This window comes from Cervus elaphus, chromosome 10 (assembly GCF_910594005.1).
Source record: "Cervus elaphus chromosome 10, mCerEla1.1, whole genome shotgun sequence".
NCBI lineage: Eukaryota > Metazoa > Chordata > Mammalia > Artiodactyla > Cervidae > Cervus > Cervus elaphus.
This window is the reverse complement of record NC_057824.1, coordinates 41,035,222-41,054,627: the sequence shown is the minus strand read 5'-3', so window position 1 is coordinate 41,054,627 and position 19,406 is coordinate 41,035,222. Positions and strand designations below refer to the sequence as shown.

Below are 19,406 nucleotides of genomic sequence, written 5' to 3'. Positions count from 1 at the left end.
TTTATGAGCAACAAGTTCACCAGAGGTCACAGTTACCCCCAAGTAGCAATGCCCAGGGACCTGCTCTCTACTAGATCTATTCTGGAAATACCATTTAAAATTTCTCTGAATACAGGCTCCCCAAATATGGAAACTCTCCTAGGCCTAAGTCATGTCTAGAAGTACATATAAGGAAACTAACATCTAAAGGACTGCATCCCATCTCTAATCACAAACATACTATCCTGTCTTCAGATCAAGTCCCAAAAATCTTACTGTCCCTAACCCTCTGCTCTCTATAATTTTGAAACAAACAACCTATCTTACGTGACATCTTAAAAGGAAACTTGTACCTCTCCTAGGACCTTCAATAAGATAAGTCCAATCCTCCATCTTTCACTCCTCAGCTAAATAGAGTAGCTTAGAGGCACTGAAAGGGGCTTCCCTGGTGGCTCAGACAGTAAAGAGTCTGCCTGCAATGCAGGAGACCCAGGTTCAATTCCTAGGTCAGGAAGATCCCTGGAGAAGAGAATGGCAACCCACTCCAGTATTCCTGCCTGAAGAATCCCATGCAGAGAAGCATGGTTGGCTACCGTCCATGGAGTCACAAAGTCGGACAAAACTGAGCAACTCTCATAGAGACGCACTGAAAAAGCAGCCTTTCTCCAATAGACAGCCTAGGACCTGAGAGGTGAGGTTAGAGGCCTCCTACAGGGAAAAGGGCTGATTTGTTCCCCCTTCTGCCCTATTCCTTTCAGGGTCACAAAATCTCCTTTCTGAAAGACTCTCTTGGGTTCCCCGGATTCCAAACCATCTTCCTTCTTGGAAATTCCATCTCCTTTCTGGTACTTCGCCCCTTACCTTTTTCTTTCCCATTATTCATCACTTTTCTCCCTCCATCTCTTCTCGTTTTTCCCTCTACCTTCTCTAATATTGATGACAACAGCCACCCGTGCTACCTAAGCATTACCATGTGCTAGGCCCTGTGCTAAATAAAGAAAATTCATTGTGTCACCTAGTTCTCACAACTCATTGCACTGCCTCTATTATTCCAGTTGACACACGAGGAAGCCCATTCACTCAATCTTCCTTCCAAAGCCCTTACTCCATAGCAGGCCCCCATGCCTCCTACATCACCTTGGCCTTCTCTTGACTCGGACTCTTACCCCCCTGGGGGCCCCAATACAACTCCTATCTCCGACTTTAAACCTCCTTGCTGAACCTGCTCCCAGAATTCTCACTTCTCACAAAGCCCCTTCGCTCAAGAGTCTCCTCTCCGAATCAACTACCAAAGAGGTCCTCTCGCCTCATTCATCTCCTCAGCCAGTTTTCTCTTAGGACCCCTACCTCACACCGGTGGCCCCTTCTCGTTCCCGCCGCGGGTGCGTCCGTTGGGGACCGCGAACGGGAGTGCGCCTGCGCAATGGGACCCTCACCCTAACTGCAGCCGCGCGCCCCAAAGGGTGGTTGTGCGGGGGCTCTCGCCCTCCCACACACGCACACTCTGCAAAGGCTCAAGGAAGTGGAAGAGGAGGGAAAGAGGGAAAGGAGAGGGGGAAAAGGAGAGAGGTAGAGGAAAAAGGGCGCAGCTGGCACAAACCAGCCGTCTATCGCCCAGCTCCGCGGACACTTCCTATTGTTACTAGGAAACAGGAAGTGTCCTAGCGTCAAAATCTTCCCCGCGAAACTTCCGCCTTAAAAATGCTTCTGTCCCGCCTCCAAGCAGCGGTTATACACAGACACATTTCCGGTGCTAGGAGAGAAGCAACTAACGCGCGACTCCGACCCCGCCCACGTAGGTCAAAGAGCTCGTTGTTCTGCACTAACCTTAGCCACACTTCCGGGAAGATCCGCTAAAATCGTTCCGGTGCAAATTGACTGAGCGCAGAAGAGGGGGAAAAAGCCTTCTGCAGCCCTGGCCTCAGTACTTGGGCGACACTTATTGTGGGGTTCCCTGAAAAACTTCTCAAGCCAGATGGAGGGAGCGTCACTTACTGCTTTCTATTAAGGCAAATGTTGTGGGATATAGGCAGATTTAGGTACTACAAATCTTGGACATGGCCTTTTTGTCCTCCCACCTTCTAGTTTACGGTGATCTAGCGCCACGCTAGCAATAGTCGGTGCATCCCGTAAACCTATTCCCGTATCCCTTGTCATTAGCGCCCAGAGAGACCCCTTGCAAGGTGTTTCTCCGCCACCTTCTCTTGGGGCTGCTCCGGCGAACTTTGTCTTCCTCCCTTGCCGGGAAAGCTCTCTTCCACTTCCGCTCGCCGGCCCCGCCTCCTGTCCCTCCCCTTCTTCCCTCCCCCCACCCCCCACCCCCCCGCTGGGTCCTAGCGCCTGCCCCTCCCTGGCAGAGTCCCGGGCTCTGTCGGTGAGAGGAGCTGCAGCTGACGCCACGGAACCAGCCCAACTCTCTTCAGGTAGGAAACGCCGGCGGGAAGATGCAGAGATCCTCGGGCAGCCCCAATGCAGACGCAGTCCGAGCAGGCCTCAGTTTCCCTTTGGGTGCCTAGGGCGGATGGGGTTGGCCTGGCGCGAGCGGTGCGGGCGGGGCGGGAGGAGTGCGGCCCCGGGAGGGCGCGGGCGGGCTCCAGGCCCAGCGGGTCCTAGAACCCGCCGGCTGTCCCGGCGGGCCGGCAGCGGCAGACGCCTGGGCTTAGGCGGCACGGCTGCCCGCGTAGTGCCGTGCGGACCCGAGGGTCCTAGAGCCCGCCATGTTGCGGGCTTTTGTCCCCGGCGCGCAGCCCGCCTAGCATGGTCCCTGGCGCTGGCGGCCCCCCCGCCCCGGTCGAGGTCCTGGCCGCCCCTCCCGCGGTCCTAGAGAACGCCATCTTGCAGGCCTTTGTCCAAGGTCTGGCCTTCGGTCCATTCATTTGTTCATTCTGTCATTCTTCGTTCACCTTTTTGCTGTGTTCTCCGAGGCCACGTTTTCCCAGGGCATTTCCTGAGAAGAGCCAGCCCAGGGCCCTCCCATGTGGGGTTGTCTGTCTGGCAGAAGCGCCGACACGTAGACAGTTGCAGGGAGCAAGATGCGCAGGGTTTCCGCAGCTCTTGGGTCTAACGCCATTAAAACTCCCACATGCCTTAGAGACCCCATTTTACTGATGAGGAAACTGAGACCCAGAGCGCCATGGCGCTCTTACCTCTACTGCCTGTTAAGTCTTCCTGAGGACATTGGGGAAGCAGGTAGTTGAAGAATGCAAAAAGAGTTTTCCCACTGGAGAAAGCAGAGGGAACTGCATATGGAGATGGATTTAGGTGGGGAAGTTTGAGAATTGTAGCTGGAGCTGAGGTCGTTGTCGGGCGGGGGTGGGGGGCCACACTGCCACTAGAGGCGAGGCCGGAAAAGTGAGTTGGGATTACGTTGTGGACTGACCAGATTGGATGCCTAGGAGACGATTAGCTCTCATCTCTGCGTGGTTCACAGTTCCCCATCTGCCATCTCACCGGATCCCTCATGGCCTGTGAGGCCTTTTCGTGACTATTTCTTTAGACGTGTGGAGAGACTGAGGTCTGAGAACATTAAAAAAGTGGCTCTTTACTGTCCCTGCCCGCAGGGTTCTAGCTTAAACTGGGAATTAAATATCTGGATCCCTGGAGATAAGAGTCTTCAGACAGCAGGAAGTCATCCCCCTCCTAAATCCAGTAGTAAACAAAGATAAGGCTCCCACACGAGAGCAGTGAATCCACTGGGATATTTGGACCTTGTGAACTTAGAAAGGCAAAGAAATTCAGTACAAACTCCTGTTATGGGGGAGGTGGAAGCTAGAGACCTGGGTTCAGATACTGTCTCAGAGGTTCATCTGTTCAGTTTATTTTGGGGCACCAAGCGTGGTTCTATTTGTAGAGGGTACAAAATAAAGGTAACTGGCTCTGTGCCAGCCTAAGCGCTTGCACTGGAGACAGAGAATTAACAACTGAACCATAAGATATGTAAGTGCTAGCAAAGCAATAATCAGGGGACAGAGAGCTGAAGTTTGGGAGGCAGACCACCTGGCTTTGAGTATGGGTTGTGACCATGACTTATTGCTTCCCTTCTGTGTGCCTCAGTATCCTTGTCTGTAAAATGGGGGAAATGGGGAAGACACTACTTAACATAGTCTGTTCAGTCTATAATAAGTCTGTTATATAACAGACTCTACCAAGTCTGACTGTAACCAAAACAAACAAACAAATGATAGCAGACTGGGAGCACAATGGAAGTTTATTTCTCATGGTTCTGGAGGTTTAGGTGTCCAAGATCAGGTGCTGGCTGATTCAGATCCTGGTGAGACCTCCCTTCTAGGAATATATATGTGACCACCTTCTAAGTTCTCACATGACCCTTTCTTCCATGCCTGCACATACTCATTCATAACAAACTCCTAGAAAGTCGTGAAGCTTAGCTTGAGTAGTACACATAAAATGCTTACGATGATACCTGGCCCTTGGTATATTTGCAAGAAATGTTATCCAGATGAACAACATGAAGGAGATTAAAGAGGAGGGGAACAAAGAGTGATTAGCAGGGATGCAGATAGCACTAAGAAAGGTGGTCAGGGGCTTCCCTGGTGGTCTAGTGGCTAAGACTGTCCTCCCAATGCAGGGGACCCAGGTTCGATCCCTGGTCAGGGAACTAGATTCCACATGCCACAGCTAAGAGTTCGAATGCCACAACTAAAGATCCTGCATGCCACATACAACACCTGGTGCAGCCAAGTAAACTTAAAAAAAATTTTTTTAAGTGTCAGGAAAACCCTCTTTAAGGAGCTGAGACCCAAATGGAATCAAAGAGATAGCTACACAAAGATCCTTGGGGAATAGTGTTTCTAGCAGTGGACACGGTTAGTGTGAAATCCCTGAGATTGGAAGGAATTTAGGTCTTTGAGGGTGGAAAGGGGGGAACCTGTGTGGGTGGAGCCTAGTGAGCCAAGGAGAGGAAAGTGGGAGATGGGATAGGCAGGAGTTAGGTAGTTCAGGGCCTTGCTGGCCATGGTCTTTGTCTTGGGAGCCCTGGAAGGTCTCATGGTTTGGCTAATAAACCTTAAGTAAATGAAGAACAGTAGAGAAAGAGCCCAGCCCAGTTCAGTTCAGTTGCTCAGTCGTGTCTGACTTTGCGACCCCATGGACTGCAGCCCACCAGGCCTCCCTGTCCATCACCAACTCCCGGAGTTTACTCAGACTCATGTCCATTGAGTTGGATGCCATCCCACCATCTCATCCTCTGTCGTCCCCTTCTCCTCCTGACTTCGATCTTTCCCAGCATCAGGGTCTTTTCAAATGAGTCAGCTCTTCGAATCAGGTGCAAAGAACAGTAGAGAAAGAGCCCAGCCCAGGGACTTGCAGATTTGGGTTTGAGTCTGGGCCCCTTGACTAGCTATGTATCCTTGGGTAAGTTTTTTCGCTTATTGAGGCCTTAATCTCCACATCTGAAGAAAAAAAAAAAAGTTAAAAATGCCTCTCTCCTGGAAGCTTCTGAAGATCCATGGATGTGTCTTTGGTTCTTAAATGTTAAATGTTGGTTGGGATGACCCAGAAAACATGTTTAGAATAGGTTTATGAATCCTACCCCATGCTCCCTGGATGATTATTCTCATGCCAGGAGCTCATAGAGTCATCACTGTAAGGAGTGGTGGGTGGAAGAGTCCTCTGTGAACAGGGAAGTGAGGAGCTGATAGTGGGGTTTCAGACAGGGCCTAGGCTACCTGGCCCTCCACTGCTGCTGGAGCTGATATCTTCTGGGACCAGCCTGGTGCTCCCCTCCCATTTTCCCTGGGAAGTGCTTTAGGACAGGTTTACCCCTCCAGCTATCTGCTTTCTGGCTTAGAGGGGGAGGTTGAGGCTCAAAGCTCAGAACCCCCAGGTCCAGCCCTCTGAGAGGGAGACAGAAACATAATGGGGGCTGGCTCTGGTCTCCAGGCAATTCTACAGGGATGTGAAAAGACCAAGGTGTAACCTGAGCTCAAGAGTTCTGGTCCCCACGGGGCTAGCCCAAGCAGCAAAGTCTGGGAGGGCCCAACAACCCAAGGCAAATTAAACACCTGGATTTCAAGTCTGCTGCATGAGTTATTAGCTATGTGATCATGGGTTAATCACTAACCTTCTTGGAACCTCAGTTTTGTTTTTAATAAATTTTATTTATTTATTATTTTTGGCTGTGCTGGGTCTTTGTGGCTGTGCACTGGCTTTCTCCAGTTGTGGCAACTGGGGGCTACTCTCTAGTTGCGGTGCTCAGGCTTCTCATTGAGGTGGCTTCTCTTGTTGTGGGGCACAAGCTCAATAGCTGTGGCACACAGGCTTAGTTGATCTGAGCATGTGGGATCTTCCCAGGCTGGGGATCGAACTCATGTGCCCTGCATTGGCAGGTGGATTCTTAACCACTGGACCACAGGGAAGTCTAGAACCTCAGTTTATTCATCTATAAAATGAGAATAAATAATCCTGATCTCAGAAAGCTATGAGAGAAAAAAAAGGTAGCACATGCAGCAAAGTGTCTGGCTCTGATAAGATTCAGTAATTGAGGGCAGTGATTATTATCTCATTCAGCCCTGCCCAACCCTGAGAAGTAAGTCCTGTTATTACCTCCCTTTTTTCAGATGAGAAAAATCGAGGTCCTGGAGCAGGAAGTACATTTCTCGGAGTCAATGTACAGCTAGGAAGCGAGCAAGCTAAGATTCAAAGCCAGGCAGTTTGACTTCAGAGACTGCACTTAACCACAAAGCTACCTTGTTTCTCTGGGCCTCAATCCCTTATCTGAGAAAGAAGGTTAATGATAAGAACTTATCTCCTGGTGCCCATGTGAAGTTCAAGTGAGTTAATGCATGTAAAGAGCTTAGGATATTGTCTGTTATTTAGCAGGCACTCTGTACATATGAGCTCTTATTTTTATTAAGGAGACTGTCAGACTGTCCAGAGATGATCTGGAAGGGAGGTTGTGAGAGCCTCATCCAGGGATAAGCAGATCCCTTGGAAACTGTAGGTGGAATTCAGCCCTGGGGAAGGTGGGGCCTCAAGCCCTTAACTCACCCTCCAGTCCTAGGATTTAGTCGGAAAAGTACCAAAACCAAGCTGGGGGTGGAACAGAGCTGTGTAGGATGGGGGTCAAAAACCAAAGGGAGATGCAGGATGAGCTTCCTTTGGGAAGTAAGGCTCCAAAAGGAAGGATTGGTGAGATCCGTAACAGCCAGGAAGGATCTGGGAACTTGTGTGATGTGATGGAAGCCATGGGAAGTTCCTGAGTAGGGGACCGAGCATTACATGGCACCTTAGGGAGAAGACTCCAGCTGCCTGTGCACACTAGACTGTATAGGTAGGGAACAGGAACCGAGGCAGGGCCACTAGGCAGAAGGATGCTGATTCTAAAGATGCACGCCTTGCCACTCGCCCTCAGAGACTCCTGTATCCTCCCTGGGTCATAAATTAAAGCCACCAATCCCTGAGGTATACGGATGAGGAAACAGGCCCAGAAAGGAGAATCCTGACCTCTCACCTCCCAGTCCACCTTCTGGGCACACCTGGCTCCCCTCCCCTCTCCATAGTATTGTCCTCGCCCCCCATCCCTGGCTGCCCCCAGCAGCTGCTGCAAGCACTCCTTAAGTGGATCTGCTATAATCCTCTTCCCTTCATCCCCCAGGGAGGATGAGCTGGTGTTAAGACTAATGTAGCCATTAATCCTATTTCCTACCAGCCATGATCCCCAGGAGCAGCTGGGTGGAGGGTGTCTGGACTCTGAATGGAAAAAGAAGGGGCCATGGCTATAGCCGGATGTCCCAGGAGGCCAGGCCAGAGTAGATACATTGAGTAGGAGACAGAGGCTTCTAAGTTCTGCTAGCAATGGCTCAAGCCGCTTGGAGAGTGACTGAACTCCCCATTACCAGAGTTATGGGAGCAAGAACCAAAGGGCCATTCCAGAACAGAGGGTGGACCAGGATTCCTATCTGGGGTGGAGTATCTTACAGCTGTGCGAGGCCAGAATTCTGTGTGAACAGTTGCTGCCTCTGACAGCTAACCAACCAGAAGGGAAAGACAAGATACACATGCTGCGGACCTACCCTTCCAGACAGATGATGCCAGTCACCACATTTAGCCTGCTGGCTCTGCCCTCCTCTGGACCCATGTCGGTCTTTCCTGAGCACTTAGAGACCTTCAGGCCAGACTCACATCTGGGTAGCCTCCGTGCCTGCAGCCTGGCACAGGTCTTGGACGCTGAGGTTAAGAACATGAAGATGGTGAGATGGACCGAGCCTGGGCCTTCTGGGAATGCCACAGGGCTTGGAGAAGCCCAAAGGCTGGGGAGAGAAGTGCCAGTGAACATTTGGATGATCCCAGCCTCCCCTGTCAGCTCCTCTGAGGTCACCTAGTCCAGCTCCTTTCATCAGTGAACGGACCAGAGGGGCAACAGGAGCACAGACAGGACATGCACCCGGGTGGGACATGCAGATAAGTTAAGAGTTCCTTCTGAGGCCTCCGAGGTCTTTGGTGAGGAGAGAGTCCTTGGAGAAATCGGAAAGGGGTGTGGCTCCTAACTTTGATTCTCTTGCAGAGAAGATCCGCCCATCGAGGCCATGGAGGTAGAGTCTCCGGAAGACCGGTCCCCAGCCCCCGGCTACAAGCGCTCTGGCCGCCGCTATAAGTGCCTGTCCTGTACCAAGACATTTCCAAATGCACCCCGGGCAGCACGCCATGCTGCCACGCATGGGCCTGCAGACTGCACTGAGGAGATGGCCGAGGCAAAGCTGAAGCCAGAGACAGACCCCAAAGCGGAAGATGCCAGCGGGGACAAGGTGTCAGGTGCAGCAGCCAAGCCTCGGCCCTATGCTTGCCCACTGTGCCCCAAGGCCTACAAAACAGCACCAGAGCTGCGCAGCCATGGGCGCAGCCACACGGGCGAGAAGCCCTTCCCTTGCCCCGAGTGCGGCCGCCGCTTCATGCAACCCGTGTGCCTGCGTGTGCACCTGGCCTCGCACGCTGGCGAGCTGCCCTTCCGCTGCGCGCACTGCCCCAAGGCCTACGGCGCGCTCTCCAAGCTAAAGATCCACCAGCGCGGTCACACGGGCGAGAGGCCCTACACCTGCGCCGACTGTGGCAAGAGCTTCGCTGACCCCTCGGTGTTCCGCAAGCACCGGCGCACGCACGCAGGCTTGCGACCCTACAGCTGCGAGCGCTGTGGCAAGGCCTATGCAGAGCTCAAGGACCTTCGCAACCATGAACGGTGAGGGAGGTGGACTGGGTGGGGGCCTCTGAAGGGGTTGGGAAGAGTGCACCAATAGGGTAAAGGCGTTGAGTCCCAGAGAGTGGAAGGAACCAATGGGAAGGTGAGTGGGATCTAGCGGAAGGATCTATGGGAGCTGGAGGGGGATCTGGCATATGATTGGCCTGGGTTCCTAGCACACAGAGAAAGGGACGCGGCTTTAATTTGGGCTGCTTCTAGGGTCTTTGGTCCACTGCAAGAGGTGCGAGTCGGGCCCGGGTCTGGGGCATGCAGGGATGGATCTGGACCCTACACCTGTCCTGAAGGCTTTTTAGTCTGGGGTACAGCGCTGTGGCCCGTAGACCAAGGCCCCAGAGAGGTTAGAGGGCCCTAACTAACAGTGCAGACAGGCAGCGGGGGTCAGGCAATGGGCTGCCACCTTCACACCCGGTCTCCGCACTCCCACAGGTCCCACACCGGCGAGCGCCCCTTCCTCTGCTCAGAGTGCGGGAAGAGCTTCTCCCGCTCTTCCTCGCTGACGTGCCACCAGCGCATCCACGCGGCGCAGAAGCCCTACCGCTGTCCAGCCTGTGGCAAGGGCTTTACGCAGCTCAGTTCCTACCAGAGCCACGAGCGCACACACTCGGGCGAGAAGCCCTTCCTCTGCCCGCGCTGTGGCCGCATGTTCTCCGACCCCTCAAGCTTCCGGCGCCACCAGCGGGCACACGAGGGCGTGAAGCCCTACCGCTGCGAGAAGTGCGGTAAGGACTTTCGGCAGCCGGCTGACCTGGCCATGCATCGGCGGGTGCACACGGGCGACCGGCCGTTCAAGTGCCTGCAGTGTGACAAGACATTCGTGGCGTCCTGGGACCTCAAGCGGCACGCGCTGGTGCACTCGGGCCAGCGGCCATTCCGCTGCGAGGAGTGCGGGCGAGCCTTCGCCGAGCGAGCCAGCCTTACTAAGCACAGCCGGGTGCACTCGGGTGAGCGCCCCTTCCACTGCAATGCCTGCGGAAAGTCCTTCGTGGTCTCGTCCAGCCTGAGGAAGCACGAACGGACCCATAGAAGCAGCGAGGCCACAGGGGCTCCCCCGCCACAGGAGCTGGTGGTGGGGCTGGCACTGCCGGTCAGCATGGCTGGCGAGGGCTCCGCCGCCCCGGCATCAGGGGCGGCGCTCGGAGACCCTCCAGCTGGGCTGCTGGGGCTGCCCCCGGAATCGGGTGGTGTGATGGCTACCCAGTGGCAAGTGGTGGGCATGACGGTGGAGCACGTGGAGTGCCAAGATGCAGGGGTTGGGGAGGCTCCTGGTCCCTTGGGGGCGGCAGGTGAGGTGGGGGGTGAGGAGGTGGATGAGAAACCACCCCAGTTTGTGTGCCGGGAGTGCAAGGAGACGTTCTCCACGCTGACATTGCTGCGACGGCATGAGCGCTCCCACCCAGAGCTCCGGCCCTTCCCCTGCACCCAGTGCGGCAAGAGCTTCTCAGACCGGGCTGGGCTGCGCAAGCATAGTCGCACCCACAGCTCTGTGCGCCCCTACACCTGCCCCCACTGCCCCAAGGCCTTCTTGAGTGCCAGCGACCTGCGCAAGCACGAACGCACCCACCCTGTGCCCATTGGCGCCCCCACGCCCCTCGAGCCCCTCGTGGCTTTGCTAGGAATGCCTGAAGAGGGACCAGCCTGAGGTCCAGGTCCCCTCTGCCACACTCCTGGGAACCCTGCCCCTATGAGGTGCTTCCCAAACCCCCCTTTGCCCCAGCTCACTCTTAGACTTCAGATCCATCTCTGCGCCCAGGCAGCTAGCTCATCTTCCTGACAAAGCTGGGGACAGTGGTGGCTGGTAGCAGTTGGTGGGAGACCTGGCTCCCTCTGAGCACCACTCATTAAAGCATTCACTTGACACTGGGTTGTCTTCTGTGTTCTGGTTGTGGGTAAGTAACAGAGGAGTTTGGGCACCTGATAAGGTTTAGTGGAGATCCCTGGACTGACAAGTTAGAAATTAGAAGGGTCTTTGGGTGCATTGTTTTCTCTAAATATGTTTTCAGAATATCTTGTGATGAAGGGTTCCATGGTCAAGTAAGTACCGGGAATTCCTGTACCTTCTTGGGAATTCTTGGTGATCAAAGTATATTAAAGTCATTGATAAATCCTGCAATGAACAAATCTGTTGAGCTTTCTTTAGCCCATACTTATTTAACCTTTTACTGAGAGTTCTACTTCTGTCTTTTTACAGATAATAAACCAAGGCCAAAGTTATTATATTTCCTGTAAATTACAATAACAGACTAGAAAATATACTTGGAGTCCCATTTTCAATAACAACAAAACCCATAAACTACAAAGGAATAAAGCTCACACAAAAAACATACCAATCCTACATGAAGAAAATGGTATCTCTATCCTGAAGGATATAAGACCTAACTGAATGAAGACATAACCATGTACCTGAATGGAAAGATACTATTAAAAGCTGTTGATTCTCAGTTTAATCTTTAAGTTCATTGCCATTCAAAAGGATATTTTTAACAGAACTTGAAAATCCTAAATTCCTGTGCAATATATATTTTTAAAAACAGTGGAGGTGATATATTTGACACTAAAGTAATTTTTCAAAGACCAAAAATGGAAAAACAAAAATGAGGCCCTACAGTGTAAATTGGTACAACCTCTTGGAAAGACAATTTGATGTTTATCAAAAGTTAAATGCCTTGTGATGTACGTGATCATTATGCTGTACACATTAAACACAGTATGTCATATCTCAGTAAAACTGGAAGAGGAAAAAAGAAGCAAGCAAACAGATTTTTTAAAAAGTAAAAGGACTTCCCTGTCGGTCCAGTGGTTAAGACCCCTCACTTCCAATGCAGAGGGCATGGGTTTGATCCCTGACTGGAGAACTAAGATCCCACAAGCCATGCAGCACAGCCAAAAAAAAAAAAAAAAATGCATACACTTTTCGACTCAGCAAATACACCTCAAAGAACTTACACCACAAGTTTCTTTTTCCAATTCTGTGACAAAACTGAAAATGAAACATTGTTCAGTGCAGCAAAATATGTGATGACTGGGAACACCCTCTGTGTCCATTACAAAGGACTAAAAGCCACTGTAAGATATATTATGCAACAGTTTTCAAAAAAATTAGGCTTATCAATCTATGTCATTGAATAATATCCCAAAAAATGTCAAATGAAAAAGTGCAAAGCAGTGTGGTTAGAATCCTCCCATTTAGGCCAAATTACTCTTAAGTGCTCAAATGCAAGCTATAGAGTATTTCTAGAAGGATCCTCAGGAACTGATTCTGAACTACAAATTCCAACTACTAGGGCCTTTCACAATTATAAGACAAAGCCAAAGGTCACAGTGAACCAGATCCTCCTTTCCACACTGGCACCTGTAGACTTGGGGGCCACCAAGGTGGCAGCCTTAGGAAGTGTCTGGTGTTCAGCCCCCCTCCAGCCTATGCGGTAGCACCTGAAGCAGAAGTAGTAGGTATCACCTTAGTGTCAGGGACCTCACGTCCATTCTCCATAGCAGAACAAGGGGGGCACATGGCAACAGCAGGGACCAGGCTATAATGGCTGCAGAAAGAGGGCACCAGTTTGACCAAGGACCCTCACTGGCCATACTCACACCCAGAGCAGGATAAGCACTGTCCCCAGGCCTCCTTCCTGTCCAGGCTGGGATCAAAATCTAAGGGACCAGGAAAGAAACTGACATCAGATTGGGAGACTGAAAGTAGGAGAACTTTTGTTTACTACTGACTTGATTTTTGGCCTTGAACAAGATGATTTATCTTGGGGGTTGGGGTGGCACCTTTTAAAAATATATTCGTGTAAAGATACCATATGGACTTCCCAGGTGGCACAGTGGTAAAAAATCATCTATCAAACAGGAGACTCAAGAGATGCAGTTTCCATCCCTGGGTGGGGAAGACCCCCCGGAGTAGGAAATGGCAACCCACTCTAGCATTCGTGCCTGGAAAATCCTGTGGACAGAGGAGACTGGCAGGCTCCAGTTCATGGGGTCACAAAGAGTATTTGGGCACAATTGAGCGTGTATACATACACATACACAAAGATACCATATACACTAATCGATAGATCTCCCTGGCTATCTATCTACAATGAAGGATGGAGTGGGTTCCCTGAATGTTCAGAAGAGATCCACAACTCCTGCTCCCTTTCTGGGCCCAGACAATCCTCCCATCCCTTGGTCCCCCTTCTCTGACACCCCCAGCATCCTATACCCAAGTTCCTGCCCCCTGAGGACTCAGTCTGACTTTCAAAAAAATTAACAGTGTTATTAAAATAAAATTCATGGAGAAGAAAATGGCAATCCACTCCAATATTCTTGCCTGGAAAAGCCCATGGGCAGAGGAGCCTGGGGGGCTGCAGTCTATGGGGTTACATGACTGAGCATGGGCACACATGAGGAGGGTGGAGGGAGATGGGTTGGTAGCAATAAACTGGCAAAACTAAACAAAAATTAATATACCCTACAATTAATCTATCTGAAGTATATAATTAAGGGGTTTTAGTATATTCACAGAGTTATGCAATCATGATCTAATTTTACAATATTTTCATACCCCCTAGAAGAAACTCCATACCCCATAGCTGTCACTTCCTATTGATCCCAAGCCCCATTCCCTGACAATCCTTTACCCTCAGCTCTAGGCAATGGATAATTTGCTTTCAGTCTCTCTAGATTTGCCTGTTGTGGACATTTCATGTAAATGGAGTCATATAATATGTGGTCTTTTGTGACCAATTCTTTTACTTAGCATAACATTCTCAAGGCTCATCCATGTTGTATTAACAGTTTGATCAGTTCTTTCCTTCTTATTGTCAATATTCCATTGTATGGATATACTACTCTGTTTATCCATTCATCAGCCGAAGGTCATTTGGGCTTCCATTTTGGTCTATTATGATCATATTTGATCATATGGTAACTCTATGTTTAACCATTTGAGCAACTGTCAGGCAGTTTTCCAAAGTGACTGCACCATTTGATATTCCCACCAACAAGGTATGAATGTTCCAATTTCTCCACATCTTCATCAACAGTTGTTATTATCTGTCTTTTTTATTACAGCCATCCTAGTAGGTGTAAATTCGTGGTTTTGATGTGTATTTCCCTGGTGGAAAATGATGTTGAGGATCTCTTCATGCACTTATGGGGCATCTATATATCATCTTTGGATAAATGTCTGTTTAAGTCCTTGGCCCATTGTCTTCACTGGATTGACTCTGTTGAGTGAAAAGACTTATGTATTCCAGATACAAATTCTTTATGATTTGCAAAAATTCCTTTCCATTGGGTGGGTTGTCTTTTTACTTTCTTAATGGTACCCTTTGAAGCACATTTTTAATTTTGATGATGTCCAAATTATCTATTCTTTTTCTTATTGCCTGTGCTTTGAGAGGGACTTCCCATGTGGCATTAGTGGTAAAGAACCCGCTTGCCAGTGCAGGAGATTTCGGAGACATGGGTTCGATCCCTGGGTCGGGAAGATCCCCCAGAGGAGGGCACAGCAACCCACTCCAGTATTCTTGCCTGGAGTATCCCATGGACAGACGTAACTGTCCATGGGGTCATAAAGAGTCAGAGACGACTAAAGCCACTTAGCACCACGCACTCACACATGTGTTTTGAGAGCCATATCTAATAACCCATTTTCTAATTCAAGGTCATGAAGATTTATGCCTATGTTTTCATCTTAGAGTTTTATAAACATTTACAAAGTTTATAACTTAGTTATAAACTTAAAAGTTTAAAATGCATAAAAGTTTTTTTTAAAATAAATTTTAAGTTTTTATAGCTAAAAGCTCTTCCATTCAGATTTCTGATCCACTTTGAGTTAATTTTTGTATATGGTTTGAAGTAAAGGTCCAACTTCATTCTTCTGCATATGGATATCCAACTATCCCAGCTCTATTTGTTGAAAAGACTATTCTTTCTCCATTGAGCTGTCTTGACTTTCTTGCTGAAAGTAAACTGACTATAAATATGAGGGTTTATTTCTAGACTCTCAATTTTATTCCCTGGGTATATATCATTCTTTATGCCAGTATCACACTGTTTTGCTCACTGTCGCTTGGTAGTAAAATTTTAAATCAGGACTTGTGAGTCCTCCAACTTGTTCTTCTTTCAAGATTATTTTTGTTTTTCTAGATCCCTTGCATTTCCATATGAATTTTAGGATCAACTTGTCAACTTTCGCATAAAAGAAAAGGAAACTGGCTGGGATTCTGATAGGGATTGCACTGCCTCCGTAGATCAATTTGAGGAGTATTGTCATCTTGACAATATCAAATCTTTTGACCCATGAACATTTGGGTGTTTTAAATTTTATTTAGATTTTAATTACTCTCAACAGTGTTTTATAGTTTTCAAGAGTATAAGCCTTACATTTCTTTTGTTAAATTTATATAGAAGTATTTTTTCTTTTTGTTGCTATTGTGAATGGAATTATTTTCTTTCTTTTTTGGATTGTTCATTGCTAGTGATGAGAAATACAATAGATTTCTGTACACTGTTCTTATATTCTACAACCTTGCTGAGCCGGTTTATTAGCTGTAATCTTTTTGTGTATATGAATTCCTAAGGACTTTTTATATACGAAATCATGTCATCTGTAAAATGTAGTTGTTTAGTTCTTCTTTTCCAATCTGGATACCTTTTATTTATTTTTGTTGTGTTTATTTTTACAGTGTTAAACAGACATGATGGGCGCAGACATCCTGAGTCTGAAGAGGGGAAAACATCCAGTCTATCATCATTTAAGTATGATGTTAGCTGTGACTTTTTCATAGATGCCTTTTGATAATTAGCAAGTTAAAGGAATTCCCTCTTATTCCTAGTTTCTTAAGCTTTTTTATTTATTTTTTTAAGCTTTTTTAAAAATCAAAGTTGTTGGATTTTGTCAAATGTATTTTCTGTGTCTGTTGAGATGATCAAAAGGTTTTTGTCCTTTATTCTATTAATAGTCTTTATTATTACTACATTAACTGATATTCAGGTGTTAAACCAATCTCACATTCTTGAGATAAATCTCACTTGTAGAGTCATTTTTACATATTGCTGGATTTTGTTTGCCAGTATTTTGTTGAGGACTTTTATATCTATGTTCATAAGCAATAGTGAGCTGAAGTTTTCTTTTCTTGTGATGTCTTTGTCCTCATTTTGTTATCTGGATAATTCCAGACAGTCTGACTTCCAGCCCTCACTTTTCTTCTGTCCCAACTTCCTTTAATTCCCTGGCTCTGCCAGGACTGTTCCAGGTAGTGAATGCATCTTTGGAATGCAAAATCATAGCCCCCACTGCTAGGGCAACAGCTGACATCACTCCTTATCATGGATTGAAGTCATCATCCCCTCCCCAGCCAAGTGGCTGGATACATTAGAATTCCTCACAGCAGAAAACTAGCACCAGGGACGGAGCAGGGGTACGGGAAGGCAGCAGGCTTTGTAGGTGGGGCAGTGATTCTGGATTCAACCAAGGAAATTTGGTGACTTGTTCTCAGTTACTTATGCATAGCCGACTCTCAGGCTTCCCAAATGGTGCTAGTGGTAAAGAACCCGCCTGCTAATGCAGGAAACTGTAAGAGTCTTGGGTTTGATCCCTGGAGGAGAGTATGGCAGCCCACTCCAGTATTCTTGCCTGGACAATCCCATGGACAGAGGAGCCTGGCGGGCTACAGTTCATAGCGTCTCAAAGAATCGGACACAACTGAAGTAACTTAACACAGACACAGACAGCCCACTTCAACAAAAATCCCTCTCCCTGGGGCCTGCCTTCCATTCAAGTCCTATCCCTGTTCTGACTAATCTCTTACCTGTTCCTTACACTCAGCAGGCTCCAGCCATGCTGGCCTTCTGTTGATTTGTTTCTTCTCTGTCTTGGAATCTTTGCACTTTCTCTTTCCTGGGGATGGAACCCATCACCCTAGATTTGCCCATGATGTTTTCTGTTCTTTCACATCTCAGCTCAAATCTTGCTATTTCTACTGCTGCATAATAAACTACCACAAACTTAACATCTTAAAAACAACATCTATTTCTTATACTATGGTTCTGTAGGTTCAGAAGTCCAGGCTCTGACTGGGCTTCTACCTAGTGTCTCACAAGGCTGAAGTCAAGGTCTTGCCCAATGTGAACTTTTATCTGGAGGCTCTGGCATAGAATCCACTTCCAGACACACCTGGGGGTATTAACGGAATTCAGTTCCGTTTGGCTGTAGTACTGAGGTCCCTGTTTGTTTGTTGGCTGTCAGCCAGAGGTTTGTTCTGTTTCTATAGGCTGTCTTTCTTCCCTGGCTAGGAGCTCCTCCCTCTTCAAGGTCAGCAATGGTGTATAAAGTCCTCCTGCTTCAAATTTCTCTGACTTCTGTCTTTCTCTTCTGTAGCTAGCTGGAGAAGCTTCTCAGCTTTTAAGAGCTCATATGATTAAATTTGGCCCATGTGAATAATTCAGGACAATCTCCCTGTCTCAACTGATTGGTGAACTTAATTACATCTGCAAAGTCCTTTTTGGCACATAACATTCATAGAGATTAGGGCATGGAATCTTTGGGGGCCATTATTCTCCTTACCACAGTTCACCCTCTAGGCCTCAAAGGTGCATATCTGTCCCACAAGCAAAATGCATTTACTTCCTCCCAAGGTCCCTAAAAGTCTCATCCCATGGCAGCATCAAGTCAGAGTTAAAAAAAAATTTTTTTCATAAATTTCATCAAACCAAAAGTCCCAAATCTCATTATCTAAATTAGATGCAGATGTGGCTCTGGGTATAATCCATTCTGGAGCACAATTCCTCCCATCTGTGGACCTATGAATCTAAAAAAACAAGTCAGTGGGAACTTCCATGGCAGTCCAGTGCTTAAGACTCTGCGCTTCCAATGCAGGGGGCTTAGGTTCAATCCCTGATTGAGAAATGAAGATCTCACATGCTGTGCCATGCCACCAAAAAAGAAAAAGAATGAAACAAGTCATGTATTCCAACATGCAATGCTGAGACATGCATTTTTTGTTGTTTAGTCTCTAAGTTGTGTCTACTCTCTTTCAACCCCATGGACTGTACCCTGCCAGGCTCCTGTCCATGAGATTTCCCAGACAAGAGTACTGGAGTGTGCTGCCATTTCCTTCTCCAGGGGATCTTTCTGACCCAGGGATTGAACCTGTGTCTCCTGCACTGGCAGGCAAGTTCTTTACCACTGAGCCACCAGGGAAGCCTGGGACATGCATCAGGTAATAGTAATAGACATTCTGGTTAAAAAAGAGGAGAAATGGAAAGCAAAAAGGAGTCACTGACAAAGCAATTTCAAAAACCAGCTGAGCAAATTTCTTTAGCTTTTGAAGCCTAAAAACAATCCTCCATGGTTTTATTCTGCCTTCTGAGCTGTCAGTTCTGCCCTTTGAATTAGTCACCTTCCCTAAGAAGCCATTCCTGACTATCTTTTAGAACAGCCCCCCAAATTTTTTGTCACAACACACTGATTAATTTCTTTTTTTTTTTTTGATTAATTTCTTAATACAACATATCCTGGTTTGGGGATGTCCTGGCTATTTGTTTATTTTTAATATTTCTTTATTTGTTCATTTTATTTGGCTGAGCCGGGTCTTAGTTGTGGCCCAAGGGACTTTCCTTGCATCATTTGTAATCTTTCTTTGCTAGGGATTAGCTCCAGAGCACGTGGGCACAGTAGTTGTGGCTTGCAGGCTTAGTTGCTCTCAGGCATGTAGAATTTTAGTTCCTTGATCAGGGATTGAACTCACGTCCCCTGCCTTGGAATTGCAGTCTTAACCACTGGACCACCCAGGAAGTCCCACAAAGATGAGTTTTAATGAAACTTTGTGGGTTAAGGGTCTTGTCAGTTGCATCTTTCACTGGTTAAAAATTTGGATGAGGGAATTCCCGGGGACTCTTCACTCGCACTGCAGGGAGCACAGGTTCAATCCCTGGTCGGGGAACTAAGATCCTATATGCTGCACAGCACAACCAAAAATGCATTTTTTTTTTTTTATCATTTACCTGGAGTTTCTATATTCTCTTCCATTTCTGCTTTAAAAGTGGCCAATTATTTTCTGAGTCATCTTTCTTACAGTAACTTGTCAGATGCACCCAACAGCAACCAGGGCATGCTACTAATATTCTCTTTCCCCAATTTTTCCCCTAAATCTCTAAACTCAGTTGGACATTATTTGTACTCTTAGTTCTATTTCCGGCTTACAGTTTAAACAAATGCTTCACC

The 19,406-nt window shown here is 48.0% G+C and overlaps 2 protein-coding genes across 5 annotated transcripts in view; one reads left to right on the top strand and one right to left on the bottom strand.

Annotated features, from left to right (window-relative positions):
• ZNF646 (zinc finger protein 646) overlaps positions 1–19,406 on the bottom strand; it is a 28,062-nt gene that overhangs the window by 7,419 nt on the left and 1,237 nt on the right. Inside the window, exon 1 of one of the 4 annotated variants that reach the window (XM_043914793.1) lies at positions 1,807–2,282. The exons of 1 other annotated variant lie outside the window; for it this stretch is intronic. The gene's annotated coding sequence lies outside the window, so the exon portion shown is untranslated. Of the gene's footprint in view, positions 1–1,326; positions 1,740–1,806; positions 2,283–19,406 lie in introns of those variants that run through there. 2 more of the 4 variants (XM_043914795.1, XM_043914792.1) reach the window with 2 other exon arrangements.
• On the top strand, positions 2,290–11,545 carry ZNF668 (zinc finger protein 668). The gene is made up of 3 exons (XM_043914797.1): positions 2,290–2,402; positions 8,504–9,172; positions 9,620–11,545. The coding sequence occupies exons 2-3, from the start codon at positions 8,526–8,528 to the stop codon at positions 10,830–10,832; spliced, it is 1,860 nt and encodes a 619-aa protein (XP_043770732.1). The 5' UTR covers positions 2,290–2,402; positions 8,504–8,525; the 3' UTR covers positions 10,833–11,545.

What these genes read in the sequence shown, in the direction of transcription:
- ZNF668 (XM_043914797.1), top strand. Translation starts at nt 8,526, where the DNA reads ATGGAGGTAGAGTCTCCGGAAGACCGGTCCCCAGCCCCCGGCTACAAG. An exon ending in GACCTTCGCAACCATGAACG is followed by an intron (nt 9,173 to 9,619) that starts GTGAGGGAGGTG and finishes GCACTCCCACAG; the next exon opens with GTCCCACACCGGCGAGCGCC.